An 18,909-nucleotide genomic window follows, 5' to 3' on the forward strand; every position below is an offset into this window, starting at 1 on the left:
TACAATTATTTCATGTGAAGGTTCTAAATTGTTGGCAAATAAAAGAAGTCTTCATTCTCAAAACAGGTAACAAGTCTCCGATTAAATTACATTAGAAAACAAGGGTAATTTTGTTACCTGTTCTTGACAGAGGGTTTCTTACCTTATTGGATACTGTCCAGAATTGGCGCTCTGATGTCATACCATGTAATTCAATTAAAATCTGCCGAATCCTCCAGGGATCCACTGACAATATCAGCTGATGCTCCAACTGGCCAATATTGACACTTGCTGAGGCTAAGAAAGGAAGAGATTCCTATTTTAATAATGATTTAATTCAAGGGTGTAAATAATCATGTAAGTATGAGTGATAATTTATTGAAATTGTGTATGTAAGTATTATATCTATGGGGTTTTTATTCTTAGTATATCTATTTCAAAAACAGCTCTCACCTTCAGAACTGATTCACCAACATAATGTAATTTACGTATTTGCTTTATCCTCAGAGAAAACCTAATACAATTTGTATTATGTCTGCATTTAAAAATTCATTTAATAAAGATGATGAAAATATAAACAAAGGTAAAAATCAGTAAGTGGTTCATGAAAAGAACTATGTGGTATATATGGATAAAAACTAACTTAGGTAGATAGTCTCCTACTTTTTTAACATAATGTGTCAACAAAAGCACATATCAATGAAAGGTTAATTTTGAATAATAATTTTAAATAACAAATATTTAAAATGTGTGTTTTCTGAAGGGAGAGAAAGAGGAGGAGGAAATATTGCCTTCTAAAAGAATCATGAAATGATCATTAAAACCCTTAATTACAACTAACCTGTGAGACAGTCCTCAATTTCGAGCATTTTATGTGTTAATGTTATTCATTTCCTTTACAACAGTAAATCAGTTTAAATCCAGTGAACTTCAAAGCTGCTAAAATTTTGCCTTTTTGTTAAGCCAACTGAATTCTCTACCTCACCCATACTAAGTTTTGAAGCTTATTTTTTTTTTATTAATTACAGGACTTTATTTTCTAGTTACATTTATAAATTAAGGGCAAAAATTGAAGGAAATCACATAAATAAGGCAAGAAAGACAGTAGTATTGCCAAAGCTAAATGTTTAGCAAACAGGTAGTATCACAGTAAAATAGGCTGAAATGCATGGAAGCCTGTATTTCTTATGGTCTTAGCACATTTTACCAGTCCCTTCCCAAACTCTTTTGTTACCTCCCAAGAACACATTGGCAGCAGAGCTACCTTGGTCTATTTCCCTAGCTACAATTTCTTCTGTATCTAGACCTAATTCACCACTAACCACAGACTCAGCAAAGTCTCAGCACTTAACTGCCTAGATAGAAATATAATAACAGAAGACAGGTAGATTTCTATCAATTACCAACATAAGGGCAAATTAAAACAATTAAGAGGGGCATCCTCAAATACACTGAGGGGCAAAATGTGCCAACATTAGCTAGCAGACTGGAGAGCTCACCTGGGATGTCATAAAATGAAGTCATAGGTTTAATGCACAGGTTTACTCTAGGGGATCTCTTCCTCATCTGATCAACAAGTAGCTTTCGTTCTTCATCTTTCAACAATGTAATGAAAAGCTCATGTGAAGAAATCATGAAAACATACTGCAGATCTTCCAACCCCAGACACACATTCCTACATCAGTAAGAAATATTATAAAACAAAAAAGGACATGATTTAGTTTGGGAAAAACAATATTAACCAATTTTTGTTAACAAACCATTTAACAAATCACCATTTCATAAACTGCATTAACAATATTTTGAAATAGATTTTAAAATTTCACTTTGGTCCTTATTTAAAATTGTGATATCAATGACAATATAAGAGTAACTATATAATCATAAGTTCTGTGAGGCTGCACTAATCTCAACCATATCTGGTTCTCAAATATCAGTTATTGCCTGTTTATAAGATATGCAGTTCAAATACAAAAAGTAATAAAAGGTTCTTTCCTCACAGGACTAAGTTCAAAGTTAAGGAAAAGAAAAAAAGAAAGGTACTTACTTTAGAAAAGAAGCCATGTTTTCTTTCAAAGAATCTGAAGGTTTTTCTAAGTTTATTGATCTTGAACATACCTAGAAGTTTGAGTATTTTCATTTGAGTATGGGCTTTAAAAAATATACACTAGGTATGAAAAGTTACAATTTAAAAACAACTGAATTTTCCTTTTTCAGCCATATGTCAATCACAAATTTGGTTAAATTAAAAGATGATATCAAAAAATTAAAATCCACAATGGGGAGAAGGAGTAAAATCTAATCATTTCAATAACTGCAGATATTAAGAATAGTCTATTTAGCACGGTATAAAGTTCTCCCATAATTTATAAATTGTTACCAATTATATGTAGTGATAAACTATAAGAACCAGTAGCTACTGTCAGAAAAGCAAGAGAAGATTCATCTTAGTTGCAAAGAAGTATCAGTAATAGCTAAACTAATAGCCATAAAACTAATGCTTAAAAAAATTAACCAAGGTTTAGCAAATAATAAAAATAAAGAATTACAGAAACCAGTTATAAAAATATTATTTATCTATGAATATTCTAATATTATTCTGAGATTATTCATTAGGATTCCTCTCATACATTATTTACAAGCCAAAATAGAACATAATTAGTATAAAAGTCCCTAACCTCAAGAAACTATCTAATATTCTCTAATAAGATATAGAATGTTGGTAGCTGCATTGTTCATAACAGCAAAAAAGTGGAAACAACTCTGAAGAAGTGCATCAACTGAAGAGACACAAATGTATAATGGACAGCATACCCAAATGAATGGACACACAAATGAGACATTAAATAGTATACCTATTCAATGGAATATTATTCAGCCATTAAAATGTTTACAGCAGACGTCGCCAACTGGTGGTCCGTGAGGTCTGAAAGGTTGGCGACCGCTGGATTAAAGTAATGACACATGCTACCACATGAATGAACAATGAAAACATTAAGTGGCCTGGCCGGTGTGGCTCAGTGGTTGAGCATCGGCATGCAGACTGAAGGATCCTGGGTTTAATTTCGGTCAAGGGCATGTACCTTGGGTGCAAGCTTGATCCCCAGGCCTGGTCAGGGCACGTGCAGGAGGCAACCAATCGATGTATCTCTCTCACATTGATGTTTCTCTATCTCTGTGTCTCTCTCCCTCCCTTCTACTGTCTCTAAGAATCAATGGAAAAATATCCTCAGATGAGGATTAACAAAAAATATATATATTAAAACTAGTATTAAATTTGCTGTCATATGTAAGATCTTATGATAAGTAACACTTGAGTGTCTTTTCATATCAGATTATTTATTCACATTTAGAGAGGCATTGTACATGTGTCATGGAACAATTTAGGGAAGATTTGTTAACTTCTGGTAAGTAACGTAATATACGTTTCGTGAATTCACCTCAATTTTTTTTAAAGCCTCATTAAAAACAAGAAGGAACATATCTATAATTGTTATAACATTATAAAGGTAATAAAAACTTTAATACTAACACAAAAATTTAGATGATATAGACAAATTCTTAGAAAATAACTTCTTAAAACTATTAAGGAAGAATAGCTCTACAATCACTGATAAAATGGACCCACAGCCAAAAATCTTCTCACAAAAAAGTCTCTAGTCTCAAATACTTCATTTCTGAAATTCTATCAAACATCAAAAGAAGCAATGAGTTCCATTTTTACACTAACTTTTCCAATCTCTACATATAAAAGCCTAAGTGACTGAACGACCGATTGACCATCGCTGTGATGCACACTGACCACCAGGGTGCAGACACTCAATGCAAGAGCTGCCCCCTGGTGGTCAGTGCGCTCCCACAGCCAGCCTCCCACGGTCCATCCCCCCAGCCAGCTGGCCCCAATCGTGACTGGGCAAGATGGCCCTGATCAGCCCCAATTGCTGGCCAGGCCGAGGGACCCCACCCATGCACAAATTCGTGCACCGGGTCTCTAGTGCATTTATAAGGTAAACATGACAATGAAACCAAAATCAAAAGCAAGACCAAAAAAAAGCAAATGCATCAGTCTTGCACAAAAATGTATAACAATCTTAAAATATGAGCCAACCAAATCAAGCAATATATATTTTTTAAAAATCACGACATACACCTGAAGCAGTTATGCTAATCATGTCAATTAAGATTTTGAAAAATCATGACCTAATTGGTTGTTCCAAAGATAGTTTAACACAATTAATATACTTCACCACATTAATGGATTAGAAGAGAAAAATAAAATTACAAGACTGTAATAGACATAGAGAAAACATTTGATAAAATCTAAAAATCATTCATGATTTTTTAAAAAGAGCCCTTAGTGAACTAAGGATAGATGAAAACATCCTTAATCACATAAGGAAGAGCTACAGGAAAAACAAAATTATCATCATTCCACATGGTGAAACAGTGCAAGGTTTTCCTCTGAACTGAGAATGAGACCAGGAAGCGCACCAGAGCCCCTTATACTGAACATTGTACTAGTCACAGTCAGCGCAGTAAGAACAATTAAAAAGAAATAAAAATGAAAAGGTTAGAAGAGGGGAAAAGCAAAATGCGTTATTTACAAATGAGACTGTTCAGAAAAACAAACTCACAGATAAATTAATAGAACTTTAAAAAATATATTTCCTTATTGATTTCAGAGAGGAAGGGAAAGGAGAGAGATAGAAACATCAATGATGAGAATCACTGATTGGCTGCTTTCTGCACGCCCCCTATTGGGGATGAGCCCACAACCCAGACATGTGCCCTTGGCCAGAATGGAACCTGGGACCCTTCAGTCCGCAGGCCAACACTCTATCCACTGAGCCAAATCAGCTAGGGCTAAGAGAATTTTTTAAGAGTCTAGCAAAGAAGTTGGAAACAAAATCATTATACAACTCTAGCTCTGTACCAATTCATAAACTACTTTTAAATGCATATTTGAAAAAACAAAAAAAGACCTCTATGGAAAAACTAAAAAGCTCTGAAGGACATTTAAAAAATGCCTAAGCTGATCAATGATTCTCTCTTATCATTGATGTTTCTATCCTTCCCTCCCTCTCCATACCTCTCTCTTAAATCAATAAAAAACATTTTTAAAAATTTCGTAAGCCTTTTAATAAATCAATAGCTACACCAGTTCATGGATTTGAATACTCAATATTATAAAAATTACTAATTCTTCTTGGTTTTTAAATGTAAACTAACTCCAAAGAAAAATCCATCAGGCTTATTTGTAAAACTTGACAATCTGAATCTACTATTTACAACAAAATGCAAAGGACAAGCATGCCAATACAACTTTGCAAAACAACATTTGTGCTTTAGATATCAAGACATAGGAATACTGACATATGTATAGGCAAATAGAAAAGTGGTACAGAATAGAGCCCAGAAACAGGCCATACACACTTGGGAGTTCTATAAAGGCAGCACTCGGGATTGGAAGAAAAAAAATGGACCATTCAGTAAATGGTACAGGAACAAACCAACAGTCATATAAGGAAAAAAAAAAAAGATATTGGACCCCCTACTTCATGTGACACCAAAAATATCAATTACAGATGGATTAAAGACCCAAATGTGAAAGGAAGGGTATGCTATAAGCTTTTAGAAAATAAACTATGAGACTATCTTCATGACTACAGAATAGGAAAAGCTTTCTTAAATAAGACACAGCAATCATGAAATCTTTATAAACTTTATATTAAAATAAAGAGCTTTTAAAACAATAAAAAGAAAGTTAAAAGAGAAGTCAAACTCAAAGAAGATACCTGAAATATATAAACATGGTAAAAGACAAAGGCTATAAAGAACCACCCAAAATGTCTGCAAAAAAAATAAAATCCAATAGAAAAATAAGGCATACCACTTGAAAAAGATACCTCAAAAGACGAAATCTATGTGAGCAAAAAGTAAATGAAAAGCTGGTAAATTCCTTAGAGGGGAATGGAAATTTAAAACTCAGTGAGATACCATTATACAATGATCTGACAGGCAAATAAAAAATCCCAAGATGCTGACCAATGAGAATTCTCATGCATGCGGGTGGCCTAAAAACTTTGATATTATAAAAGTAATATTTCATATACACTTCCTCTAACTGTATAAACAGACAAATAGCATGTATTCCAAGCAGCATGATAGCAAAAAACTATAAACAATACAAATGTTTATCATAAGAATGAATAAATTGTGGCATTGTCATATCATGTTAAAACACCTTACAGCAATGGAACATATGTCACTATTAGTATTAAAACACATGCCACCTGCCACATTGTAGATCTGCACTGTGCAATACAGAAGTCATACAGCTACTGATTATTTGAAATATGACTAGTACAGACTGAGATCTCGAAGTGAAAAATACAGATTTCAAAAACTTAATATGAAAAAGATTGTAAAGTCTCTCAACTTTTTACACTAATTTTATGTTGAAATGATAGTATGCTGGATATATAAAATGTAGGATTAAAATTAATTCCACCTTGGAAAAAACCACCTTTCAGCAATGTGAAAAAACACACACACAAAAACTTGTATCTGGTCCTGGCAGATTTTGCTCAGGGTGCGGGTTCCATTCCCAGTCAAGATTATGTACCTCGCCCTAACTGGTTTGGCTCAGTAGATAGAGCTTCGGCCTGCGGACTGAAGGGTCCCAGGTTCAATTCCAGTCAAGGGCATGTATCTTGGTTGCGGGCACATCCCCAGTGGGGGGTGTGCAGGAGGCAGCTGATTGATGTTTCTCTCTCATCGTTGTTTCTAATTCTCTCTCCCTTCCTCTCTGTAAAAAATCAATAAAATACATTTTTTAAAAAATTATGTACCTCAGTTGCAGGGTGGATCTCTGGCCCCATTCGGGGCGCATGCAGGAGAGTGGGGTGCATGCAGGAGGCAACCAATCAATCTGTCTTTCACACACTCGATGTTTCTCTCCCCCCCAACCCCATCCCTCCCATCCACTCTCTCAAAAAAAAAAATCAATGGAAAAATTATCAAGTGAGGATTAAAAGAACAACAAAAACCTGTATCTGCATTAAACAACTTGAAAAAAAAATCTCACAAATATATGTTTAGTCAAAGAAAGTGAATACATTTTGTATGATTTCATTTATATAAAAGCTCAAAACAGGAAAATTAAAGAATATTCTTTAAGGGTGCATATAAAGGTGATACAACTATGAAGAAAAGCAAGGAAAGGATTATCATCGATGGCAGGACAGCGATTTCCTCAGAGAGGCAGAGAGGACTTGGAAAGAGCATGAGAAGAACTTTTTCAGTGTTGGTAATGTTGCACTTTGGAACTAAGAGGTGTTACTTACGCTTTATGTACTTCTCTCAATGTCTATTACATTACAACAATAAAATAAAGAGGCTGAAAGATCCCGTAGAAGCACAGACTCTAGAACTGACATGAGAGGAGGTTAATGGTGTGATTTCAGAGTTTTTAGTAAACAGGTGATAGAAAAGGTGTCTGACACTTTGAATGAGAATAAAAAATGACCTGAGAAGATGAAAGAGCCAAGGACAAAACTTTTGTAAAACAAAAACACTAAAGGGAGAGTAAAATAGAAGCCAATGAAGGACCCAGGAAAATCCAATAATGTAGGAGAAATAGGAAACAGGGAAGGTAAGAATGTCGTCTGTCAGTAATCAATTATCAGGTCAGATGAAGACAGAAAAGAGGGCACGGGATTTGGCAACTAAGACATCACTGGTCTTAAAGCAAAACTGTAAGTCAAAAGGGGAAATAATGTCTTACCTCAAGGAGAAAGTCTATTTTCTCTTTATTAGGTCTAAGAAATAGCTGGTTAAATTGAACACTAATTGTTCTACCTTCCAATATATCACGGACTGTGTTACAGGCACAGACTTTAAAACAGATTTCATCTAGAGCTTCATTTCTGTAGAATACAAAAGTAGATGCACTAATATTTTTTTAAATGAAAAAAGGTATATATTAAAAAACTAAATTCACAAGAATGAGCCATTTTTTCTTGAGAGATTAAGATTTTAGGATATGTAGGCACACTAGTAAATACCCAAGTCAGGGGGGAAAGCATAACAGAAAAGTTTTGAGTTTATTAAGGGACAATTTAGTTACAAATTAGGTAACAGAATTGAATTCTGCTTTGTATAATCTTTTTTCCCAAGCACCTTTTAATAGAACATTTAAGGCAGGGGTCCTCAAACTTTTTAAACAGGGAGCCAGTTCACTGTCCCTCAGACCGTTGGAGGGCCGGACTATAGTTAAAAAAAAAAACTATGAACAAATTCCTATGCACACTGCACATATCTTATTTTGAAGTAAAAAAACAAAATGGGAACAAATACAATATTTGTATTTGCACGTGGCCCTCGGGCCATAGTTTGAGGACCCCTGATTTAAGGGTTTCTCTGACTATGTTAATTTCTATATTCTAACGAAAGTGAAAGTATTGTCACAGGCTTATAGGTACTTTGGAGGTGTGTTTCAGATAAACCTGAAATGCACACTTGCTCTTTTATTAAAAAATCAAAAAGTAATTCTTTGATTTACTTACTTACCCCTGTTGAGCTTTCTGAAAGAGTTCTCTCAGTACTGACTGTCGGAACTGGACGGGTAAACCGAAGGATAAGTTATCTTCAATGAAAATCTTTATTACCTCCTAGAACACAGACATAAAATTGCATCCATTTCAAAAATCATGGCAAAGTTTCTTTACTTTTAAAGTCTCCCATGCCCCCCCAAAATAAAGCCTTTCCCCCGAAAATATTAAATTTAAAAATAAATTTTTAAAATAAGTCTTTCTATAGTAAAAATACACATTGAGGAAAAATCACAAAATGTTACACTTATTTATGAATGAAAATTTGTGTAAGAGATATTTGAGCCAATTGACAACACTTGCCAGGGAACAAGATCTCAGATGCTCCCTCCCTCATGCAACGTACCATCCCAAACTACCAAAACTGCCGCTCACTTTCTCCTCCAGTCTTAATATTTGCAGTGGCTATAGTAAGGCTAGGCTACAAGGTTATACTTTCAAATCAGACCCAAAACTTTAGTCTCCATATAGAGGGTATTTGCTAAATGAAATAAGTCAGAGAAAGACAAATACCATATGATTTCACTTATATATGGCATCTAAAAAAATAAATAAATAAACGAGCAAGACAGAAGCAAACTCATAGATACAGAGAACATTTCGGTCTGCTTTCCTCTGGTGAGACATTTTCTAGACACCAGGCATACAAATGGTAGCCAGATGGGTGACAAAGGTGAAGGGATTAAGTTATAAAATAGTTATGGGATGTAAAGTATAGCTTAAGGAATACACTCAATAATATTCTAATAACTATACATGGTGTCAGGTGTGTGCATGATTTATTGGGGGAATCACTTTGTAGGTTATATAAATGTGTAATCACTGTGCTGTACAGCTGAAATGAATACAATACTGAATGTCAACTGTAATTGAAAATTTTTAAAAAACTTTAGGCTACATAACACTAAAAGTTCTCTACCTGTAATTTTAAAAGTTAAAAGTCCTGCATATAAAGTTTCTTACAGAATTCACTTAAAATGGGCAAGCTGTGTAACTTCAAGAAAGGATCGTGTCAATAATAGTCAGCATCTGTATAGTGCTTTGCCTCAGAGTTTATAAGCAGTAACTTCTCACTTAATTCTCACAAGAAGCCTATGAAATTGGATAATTACTACCACTATTTCATAGGCCAATCTCACAGTCTGATTTGCCACAAATCAGACACATACTAAAAGATAGTGCCAGGATTCAAATTCAGTTCTATCTAGCTTCCAAAATTTTTCAACTACACTAATGCAACTCCATCATAAGACTTACCTGATAATTGCCAGATCTCAAACAAATATGGACTTGACTATATGGAGTTAACTGTTGAGATGTAATATCAGAAGAAGGTACGAGAACATCACATGCTTGACAATAACCAGCTAGCCGCTTCTCATCTATGGTACAATGAAGAGATAATGAACCTATCTGTAAAGTAAGAGGTATATATCATTATCCATCAATGTAACAGAAACAATAGTCTAACACCCACTTAGTGCATCTGAACAATACAAGAAAATGTTAAAGAAAAATTCAGGGCTGGAGGAAACATAAAAAATATACAGGTTAAAAGTTTAGAACAGGGGTCAGAAAAATGACTGCTCATGGGCCAAATCTAGCCTGCAGCCTATTTTTTTAGAATCCTTGAGCTAAGAATAATTCTTTGGGTCTTAAAGGGAAAAAAACAACAAATGAGAATATGCAACAAATACTATGTAAGGTGCACAAAAGCTAAAGTATCTACTATGTGGCCCTTTACAATAAAGTTTGCTGACTCCTGGTTTAGAGTTTTCAGGTGAACATACAGGTAGACATTATCACTCTAAGTAGGTATGACAATTAAGAATTTGATTAACAGAGTAAACGTTGTTAGAAACTTAAAATATTTAAAAATACATAATACTTGGCAGAAGTTTACAGGGGGAGAACAGAGAAAGCTCAATCTTCACTCAACTAGAAAGAACAGGAATGCTTCTACCAAAACAGAAAAATTGTTTTAAAGACATTTTTTTAAATTTAAAGCTTTAAATTACTCTCCCTATATGATATAAAATTAGAAATTTGATGAGTACCCCAGGCAAAGTAAAATGGGTATTCCCAATAAGTCCAGATTAGAATTAACATAGATCTCTGGAGAATTTAAATTTGTTTTCTCTGGTGAGGAAAGGAGTCTGAAGTGGGACATTTTCTAGGCACCAGGCATACAAAAACAGTTATACACTTCAAATTTCAATTGTCTGAACCATAAAAAGAAAAATGCAAATGATAAACACTTGAAAAAGTTTATCCTTATTAAGAACTAAGAAAACACAAAATTTTTAAAGATACTATATTTCACTCACTAAATTAGCAATTTAAAAAAGAAACGTCAACTGCTGATTAGAGTACTCTTAGAGAAAGGTACCTGGCAAAGCAAGTTGGTTTACAGCCTATAAAAAACAGTGGGCCCCGAGTGGCTCAGGTGGTTGAGTGTCCTCCTGTGCACTAAACGGTTGTCAGTCTGATTCCCGGTCAGGGCACATACCCAGGTTTGGGTTCTTACAGAAGGCAACCAATCAGTGTTTGTTTCTCTCTCTCCTTCTCCCTCTCCCGTCTCCTCTCTCTAAGCCTGTCCTCGGGTGAGGATTGGGACAAATAAAAAAGTAACCACTGGAAGTGGCAATTACTACCTGCAAGAATTTAACTTGTAAGCAACTAAAATCCAAAGAAAAATTTATGCTTGGAGATATAAAATTGCTGCTTTGTAATAAACAAAACCAGTCAACAACCTAAATGCCATAACATCAGGGAAATGAAGCAAATTACAGAATAGAACACATTTTAAATGTCTATTCAAGATTTAAGCAAGACACAAAGTAGTATATACAGAATAAGCTTAACTATATAAATACATACAGAAAGAATAAAAACCAGAAGAAGTTAAAATGACAACAGGGGTTATTTCCAGGCAGTGGTGGTATAGATTTTTAACAACTGTTTTCAGTGTTTTTTTGAACTTGGCAGAGTTACTACTACAATAAACACTTACCGTTTATCAAAAATATTAAAGCCAAAAAATGTACAATATTGTAAAGGATTAAATATTATGTGCCTGGTATGACCGTATTTACCTCTGCAATTAGTTCTTTGGTTCTAAAAAATTTTTCTCTGGCATTTTCATAGACAGCTGAATTTGTAGAGCCTTGCTGGAAGTATGCTGCACCCAAATCATAACACACCTAAAATGGTAATGAACACCAATTTGCTTAGTAATTTTTCATGTACGTAAAAGTTGACAAAAATCCAAAATTATCTTTATCTCAGCAAAATATAGGTACATCCATAAGAAAAAAACATTTCAACGAGAAGTGAATTAATGACCTTCACTACAAGCAACAGAAACCAACTCTGACGAAGCGGAAAATAGATTTACCGGTAAGATTTCAGGTGGCCTACAGAATTAAACAAAGGGGCAAGGGAGGCACGCAGTCAGGACAAGAACCACACTGGTCTAATGAGACCACTGCAGCAGCCACCTCAACACTAGACTCCACAGCTCCTATCAGCCTCAGCCACCAGTGCTAGAAACACTGAAAGCAGGAGCTACATACGCCTGTACTAGTACTGACCCTGCAAACTAGATTTTACGATCACTGTTGCTGCTACTCATCATCACAATGGATTCTCTATCATCCCCACTTCACTGACATTCTAGCTCTTGATGCAGTCTAAACTAAATGTATGTGTCCATGTGACATTCTTGCCCCCAAGCAGGTAAGGCTAGAGAAAGCTCGTTTTTTGTAATTTTCAGCTCTATTACTAGAAGCAAGCTCTGCCTCCTCCCACCAAGTCTCAGATGGTAGACAGTTCTTCTAAAATAGAAGAGGTGAAGAGATACTGGGGAATCACTCCAAAAGTGTGAGGCGGGGGCCCCGCTGGTGTGGTCAGTGGTTGAGCATTGACCTATCAACCAGGAGGTCAGGGTTCGATTTCCGGTCAGAGCACATATCCGGGTTGTGGGCTCAGTCCCCAGTGGGGGTGCAGGAGTCAACCCATCAATGTTTCTTTCTCACACTGATGTTTATCTCTCTCCCTTTCTCTCTCTCTAAAATCAATAAAAGTATGTTAAAAATAACAATGTAAGTAAATAAGGCCTACTTTCTTTTTTTTTTTAAGTCTAACATGACTGCCCGGCCAAAGTGGCTCAGTGGTTGAACATCAACCTATGAACGAGAAGGTCACAGTTAGATCCTCGATCAGGTCAAATGCCCACATGGCAGGCTCAATCCCCAGTAAGAGGCATGCAGGAGTCAGCCAATTGGTGATTGTCTCCCATCGATGTTTCTCTTTCTCCCTCTCCTTTCCTCTCTCTAAAATCAATAAAAATATACATATTTTCAAAAGCCCTAGCCAGTTTGGCTCAATACATAGAGCATCAGCCAACAGACTGAAGGGTGCCAGGTCCCATGCTGGTACCTCGGTTGCAGGCTCAATACTCAGCCTTAGTCCCTGGTTGCAGCACATGCAGGAGGCAACCAAGCAATATGTCTCTCTCACATCGATGTTTCTTTCTCTCTGCCTCTCCCCATTCCTTCCACTCTCTCTAAAAAATCAATGGAAAAATATCCTTGGGTGAGGATTAACAACAACAAAATAATAGTGGGATGGTTTCATAAGATTTCCAAAAATTTGACATGCACTAATTAAGTACTGAAATAAATACCTGACACTGCATCTCCTCGGTTTTGATTTTCAATCCAGCTGTAGAACTCTCGGTTTCTCCATTTACCATGCCTGGTTCCATGGCCAATAAATCTAATGTTCTCATTGTATGGACATAAAGATCCTTGTTCAACTTAAGGGCTGCCTCTAGTACCAAAATAGAATCAGAAGCTTGTTCTTTTAGCTATAAAAATTCAATAAACAAATTATTAAAATACAAAAATGACAACAATGGACTATATTAATCAAAATACATTTACAGGATACTTAGTAGCTTAGTGTACTAAGCTATTAAAAAAACTTTTTAACACAATAGGAATGCAATTAAATTTGTTGAAATAGTTACCTTAAAATTAAAAAAAAAAATTTGTAGGTGCTAAATACAGAATTAGAGATCATTTTTAAATTATGGCAACTCCCATATTTCTACTTTTATATTACTAGATCAATTAAAAAAATATCTGTTGTATTTTTTTAACTACAAAAGTAACTTAAAAATATAAGTAATGTTTATCGTAAAATTTTTAGAGTATATAAAGATATATCTGCTAAAGTATGAAATATTCGACAACAGAATGGTAGTAAAGCACTCTATCAATTAACAATGAAAATCTGTACAAGTTACCATATTAGCAAGTGGTGTTCAAACAGTGAAAACCTAAATGTCACTGCACCTAGACTTTGCCAACTCTCACATACCTAAGGTTAGGAGAAGCATCTAAATATGCTCTAAATGTGTCCCAGGATGTTAAAGTATAACTGATGCCAACACTCACCACTTTCAAAATATTTTCTGTTAGCTCTTTCTCCTGTTGCATCTGATTCATACTAAAAGAGAAATAATTGCAGAATATCAAATGTTACTCCAAGGACTGAAAATTCAAAACTTAAAAGCATCATCCTTGAAAACAAGATTATATTTTAATAAAAATGTTTTCATGCTATTTCTTTGCATGCTTAAAAAAACAGAAATTGAATTAAAATGTTCTTTTACCATTATTTTCTCATATGCTTCACATTAAAAAAAAACCACCTCAATTAAAGAATAAAACTTATTGGCATCAAAAGCTTATTTATTTCAAGTTAGAATCTATGCTCTCTAGCTCCAAATTTTAATAAGCTGCCACCTGGGATTTAAGAATTGGGCTTAAAATTCCAGATATGATCAAACTTTTGTAGTAACTTTTGTACTCTAAAATAATATTTACATATATTAAAATAGTTCCCCCCATAAAAATAAATGTCTTCATGTAAATTTAATTAAATGAAAAAAATCATAGTATTTTGAAGGTCAGCTAATACTTACTAAGATGAAAGGCACAATTCACAAAGCACTCCCCTTCTATTTCAGAGCTCTCTACGCTAAATACGCAGAACACTACATGATTCTCTAACTCCTCCAACTTCAGCTTCTGAGGAAGGCCTCTTGCCCTCCAATTTTCACTCTGTCACTTATGTAGAGGTTATTAAAGATTTGCAATTTGTTTTTTTAATCTGATGAAAAAATTTCCAAGTAAGGATCATATGAAAAAAGTGCCAGGTAAGGGTTATATCTGCCAACTTACACACTTAATTGAGGAGGTCCAGGTTTTGCCTGTTTGACAGGAAAACTACTTTGAACGATTGTCCTAATTGCCCTGAAGAAAACACAGGAAAAAGAAAATTTAATACCTTATAAATGTCACTTCAATTATTTTTTCAAGTATTCCTTAGAAGATTCATATTATAAATTACTGGGAGTGTGAATTGACATAAAAACTTTCTAAATCATCCACAATTTTTTAAAATCAGAATGCTTTCCATCTATGCAGTCACAAGATTTTTCCATTAAACTCACTTCCCAAGATTCTCTGGGAGAGCCATGAAGTATAAGGAACCCTTAAATGCACACACCCGGAAGCTAGAGTGGAATTAAACGGAGGCTGCCCAGCACATGTTAGGTTTGTAAGAAAAGTTACCATTATGCTCTCCATCCTGGGAGCACACCTGCGCCTTTCCCTTCTTTCCCCCCAGAGGCATGCATCTCCTGAACTTTAAGGGTCCCTACGAGACTTGAAACCAAGGGAGCCAAGGGCAGCAGCAGCTCGATCCGGGCTTACCCCGGATCCTGTCTCCAAGGCCCCCTTTTCTCTGACTTCTCAGCAAGCTGAAGCAGCCCCACCCAGTTTCATTTCTTTCCTCTAACATTTTTAAAGAAACAAAGCCATCCTGCATAGGCTCTCGCCTGTTGCTTCTTCTATCCTAAGCCCTTTCTTGTTTCACTGTCCCCAGCTTTAATAAACGTACTCTCAAAAAAAAAAACAAACAACTTTTTTTTTTTTTTTTTTACCATCTATTGTAGAGAAGTATAGCCATGGCAGTGGTTGGAGGTAAAGTGGCCAGATCCATGTCTACATGCTTGGTCCCGGGAGGAACTTTGCTGACGCACAGCAGTTCATTCAGCAGCATGTTCAATACTGGAACAGACAAACTTAAAAGGAAGAAGCAAAAGATACATGTCTGCATGTTGGCCGCATAAGAAGCAGGAAATATATTGAGTATCTTCACTGAAAAGAATTACATTGTTAAAAGGACTAAATCTACAGGGCCATCTTATTAATTTGTCTCAACTTATATGAAAATATCCAATTTTAAGATTTGAAAATTTTGTATTTTGAAAACAATTTAAACATACAAAAGTAGACAGAATAGTATAATGAGTCCCCATGCCCTATCATTCAGTTCAGCAGTTATCAACTGATGGCCCATCTTGTTTCATCTCTACTCTTCCCTCCTTCCCATTTATTGTGAAGCAAATTTCCAATATTAAATTATTTCTTCCCTAAGTATTTCAGAATAGTGCTCCCAAAAAGTAACTCTTAACATATTTATAGTATTAATTTCACATCTAAAAATTTTTCAATTGCTTATCACCAAATATCCAATGGATGTTCAATTTTCCAACTATACCACAAACACCACACTTTTTGTACACATTGCTATTTGTTGCTATCCCTCCCGAGTCTATTAATAGCTAAGTTTCAGATTAAAGAACTTTTTAAATTTTAATATGCTGCGCAGCCGGCATGACTCAGTGGTTGAGCGTCAATCTATGAACCAGGAAGTCACAGTTTGATTCCCAGTCAAGGCACAGGCCGGGATTGCAGCCTCAATCCCCAGTGTGGGGAGTGCAGGAGGCAGCCAATAGATGATTCTCTCTCATCATTGATGTTTCTATCTCTCTCTCTCTCTCTCTCTCTCTCAAATCAATAAAAATATATTTTAAAAAATTTTTAATATGTAATGCTAGAGAATGGGTGGTGGGAAAAAATATTTAAACACTACTAATGAGAGTTATAAATTCGTACAACTCTCCTGGAATGCAATCTGGCATCTTGTGCCTTAAAAATGTTTACACTAGCTGTGGCCAATGTGGCTGCGTGGTTGGAGCGTTGGCCCTCACACCAAAGGGTCTCTGGTTCAATTCCGGTCAAAGGCACGTGCCTGGGTTGCAGGTCCAATCCCTGGCCCCAATCCAGGTATGTATGACAGGCAACCAATCCATGTGTCTACTTTACATCGATGTTTCTCTCTCTCTTCCACTCCCTCCCTTCCTTCCACTCTCTCTAAAATTCAATGGAAAAAAATATCCTAGGGTGAGGATGAACAACAGTAACAAAAATGTTTATACTACCTGATCCACCAATTTAATAATCTAAACTATGAATGTAACTAAAAATTCAGATAAGATTTAAGGACAAAGATATTTAAGGCTTTGTGATGTATAAATATGAAAAACTAGAAAACAAAATGACTGTCAATGAAGGAAAAGTTAATAAATTATACAATGGAATTATCTTCAAAATACACATAAAATGAGAAAACGTTCATGATATTCTGTCATATGGGGAAAAAGAAATCAAAACAGTATATAGGGTATGATCACACTTTGTTTAAAAATAAAGCAAAAAAACAACAAAAATATTAAAAATACTTTTCTCCGCTCCTATCATTTCCTATTTTCTGAATATTTTCAAATTTTCTATAAGGTATTTCTATTTAAATTGTGAGAAGAGGATAAAAATAAACCATTTTCACCCTGGCATAGTTTGAAAGTATTTATTTGTAAACAAATAAACACTGATCCTAATATGATATTTTGGGAGATAGTTATTGATTTGTGACCTGTAAAATTAACTGAATTATTATTCAATAGCAAATAATTCATAATATTATGTAACATTGCATTATTATTTTTTTTAATCTTCACCCAAGGATATGTTTATTGATTTTCAGAGAGGGGTACTGGAGGAGGAAAAGGGGAAGAGAGGAAGAAGAGGAGGTGAGGAGAGGGGAGAAGGCGGGGAGAGAAAGAGAGAGAGAAAGAAAGAGAGAGAGAGAGAGAGAGAGAGAGAGAAAGATCAGAGAGAAGCATCGATCAGTTGCCTCTCATATGCTCCCCCGACATAGGTATGACAGGAAGTCAAACCGACAACCTTTCCGGGTATGGGCTGATGCTCCAACCCACTAAGCCACACCAGCCAGGGTTATAGCATTAATTTTTATCCATTTCCTTCAGATATGTAAAAGTAAACTGAAACTTAAAACTGTTTAAGTGAGAATTTTTTTAGTCACCACATCAAATCATTATCACCATTAACTGCCTTGATATTAATAGTTTTTACTTTTTTTTTTTTTTTTTTTAAATATATTTCACTGATCCTCCACAGAGAGGAAGGGAGAGGGACAGAGAGTCAGAAACATCGATGAGAGAGAAACACCGATCAGCTGCCTCCTGCACATCTCCCACTGGGGATGTGCCCGCAACCCAGGTACATGCCCTTGACCGGAATCGAACCCGGGACCTCTCAGTCCGCAGGCCGACGCTCTATCCACTGAGCCAAACCGGTTTCGGCAATAGTTTTTACTTTAAAAGGTGATTTAAATTCATCTAACACAAATACTTTCTTAAAAAATACTTGCATATTTTATCAAGAATATACAGGAAAGTAACTTTCATTTTAAAGGCTGATATCATAAAAGCATATATAAAAATAAACCAAGCTATCTAAATAGTACTTCAAAATAAATTTCTTCCTTTTTACTCATTTTTAAATATTTTGGGATCCCACCATTTTATTGAGGGCCTTCGGGTGAGGGTTAAAGGCTGGGAGGACAAACACATCTGACATCCTCGGCCTGGCCAGACTCTCCCAGCTCCGGAGCCACCAAAGCAAATACACTTCACTTGAATCTCGCATACCTTTTCTCCAATATGTCCAAGTCCCACTTCAAATGTGCAGCCACTTTCAGAGCAAGTAGCTTTAAAATGCGATTTCTCTTGTTATCCGGTGGAGGTTGAACTTGGTTTTGTTCATTAACTGAAGGTTTGGAAGCCTGTTCCAAAAACTGAACTATAAGTTGAACCGGTGCAGGATCTAGGATTGAAAAGAAAACAAACTCTTTAAGTTGTCATTAGGAAGATGCCAAGGGATTTAGCGTTTTGGTTTACGGCAACAAAAGGAACCCAAGCAGCTGTGTAGTTGTAATGACTAAGGAATACGATATGTAAGAACTGTGCCTGGGAAAGGGGGAAGGTCAGGAAGAGGAGTAAAGAGGAAGGATAAAGACGAGTGTCCAGCCCTCGCCGGTT

General features: G+C 35.5%; 1 protein-coding gene across 1 annotated transcript in view; it reads right to left on the bottom strand.

The window, feature by feature from the left end:
• INTS8 (integrator complex subunit 8) overlaps positions 1-18,909 on the bottom strand; it is a 40,687-nt gene that overhangs the window by 20,130 nt on the left and 1,648 nt on the right. The window contains exons 2-13 of the mRNA XM_070392230.1: positions 18,520-18,694; positions 15,607-15,747; positions 14,843-14,914; positions 14,054-14,105; positions 13,279-13,461; positions 11,687-11,794; positions 9,849-10,004; positions 8,551-8,651; positions 7,766-7,907; positions 2,027-2,097; positions 1,479-1,654; positions 143-276 (exon numbers count right to left, since the gene is read on the bottom strand). Coding sequence (XP_070248331.1) covers positions 143-276; positions 1,479-1,654; positions 2,027-2,097; positions 7,766-7,907; positions 8,551-8,651; positions 9,849-10,004; positions 11,687-11,794; positions 13,279-13,461; positions 14,054-14,105; positions 14,843-14,914; positions 15,607-15,747; positions 18,520-18,694 — 1,511 coding nt within the window. The remainder of the gene's footprint in view (positions 1-142; positions 277-1,478; positions 1,655-2,026; positions 2,098-7,765; positions 7,908-8,550; positions 8,652-9,848; positions 10,005-11,686; positions 11,795-13,278; positions 13,462-14,053; positions 14,106-14,842; positions 14,915-15,606; positions 15,748-18,519; positions 18,695-18,909) is intronic.

The sequence above is a fragment of the Myotis yumanensis genome, unplaced genomic scaffold (assembly GCF_028538775.1).
Source record: "Myotis yumanensis isolate MYYU_CA2020_CCGP unplaced genomic scaffold, mMyoYum1.0.hap1 SCAF_15, whole genome shotgun sequence".
NCBI lineage: Eukaryota > Metazoa > Chordata > Mammalia > Chiroptera > Vespertilionidae > Myotis > Myotis yumanensis.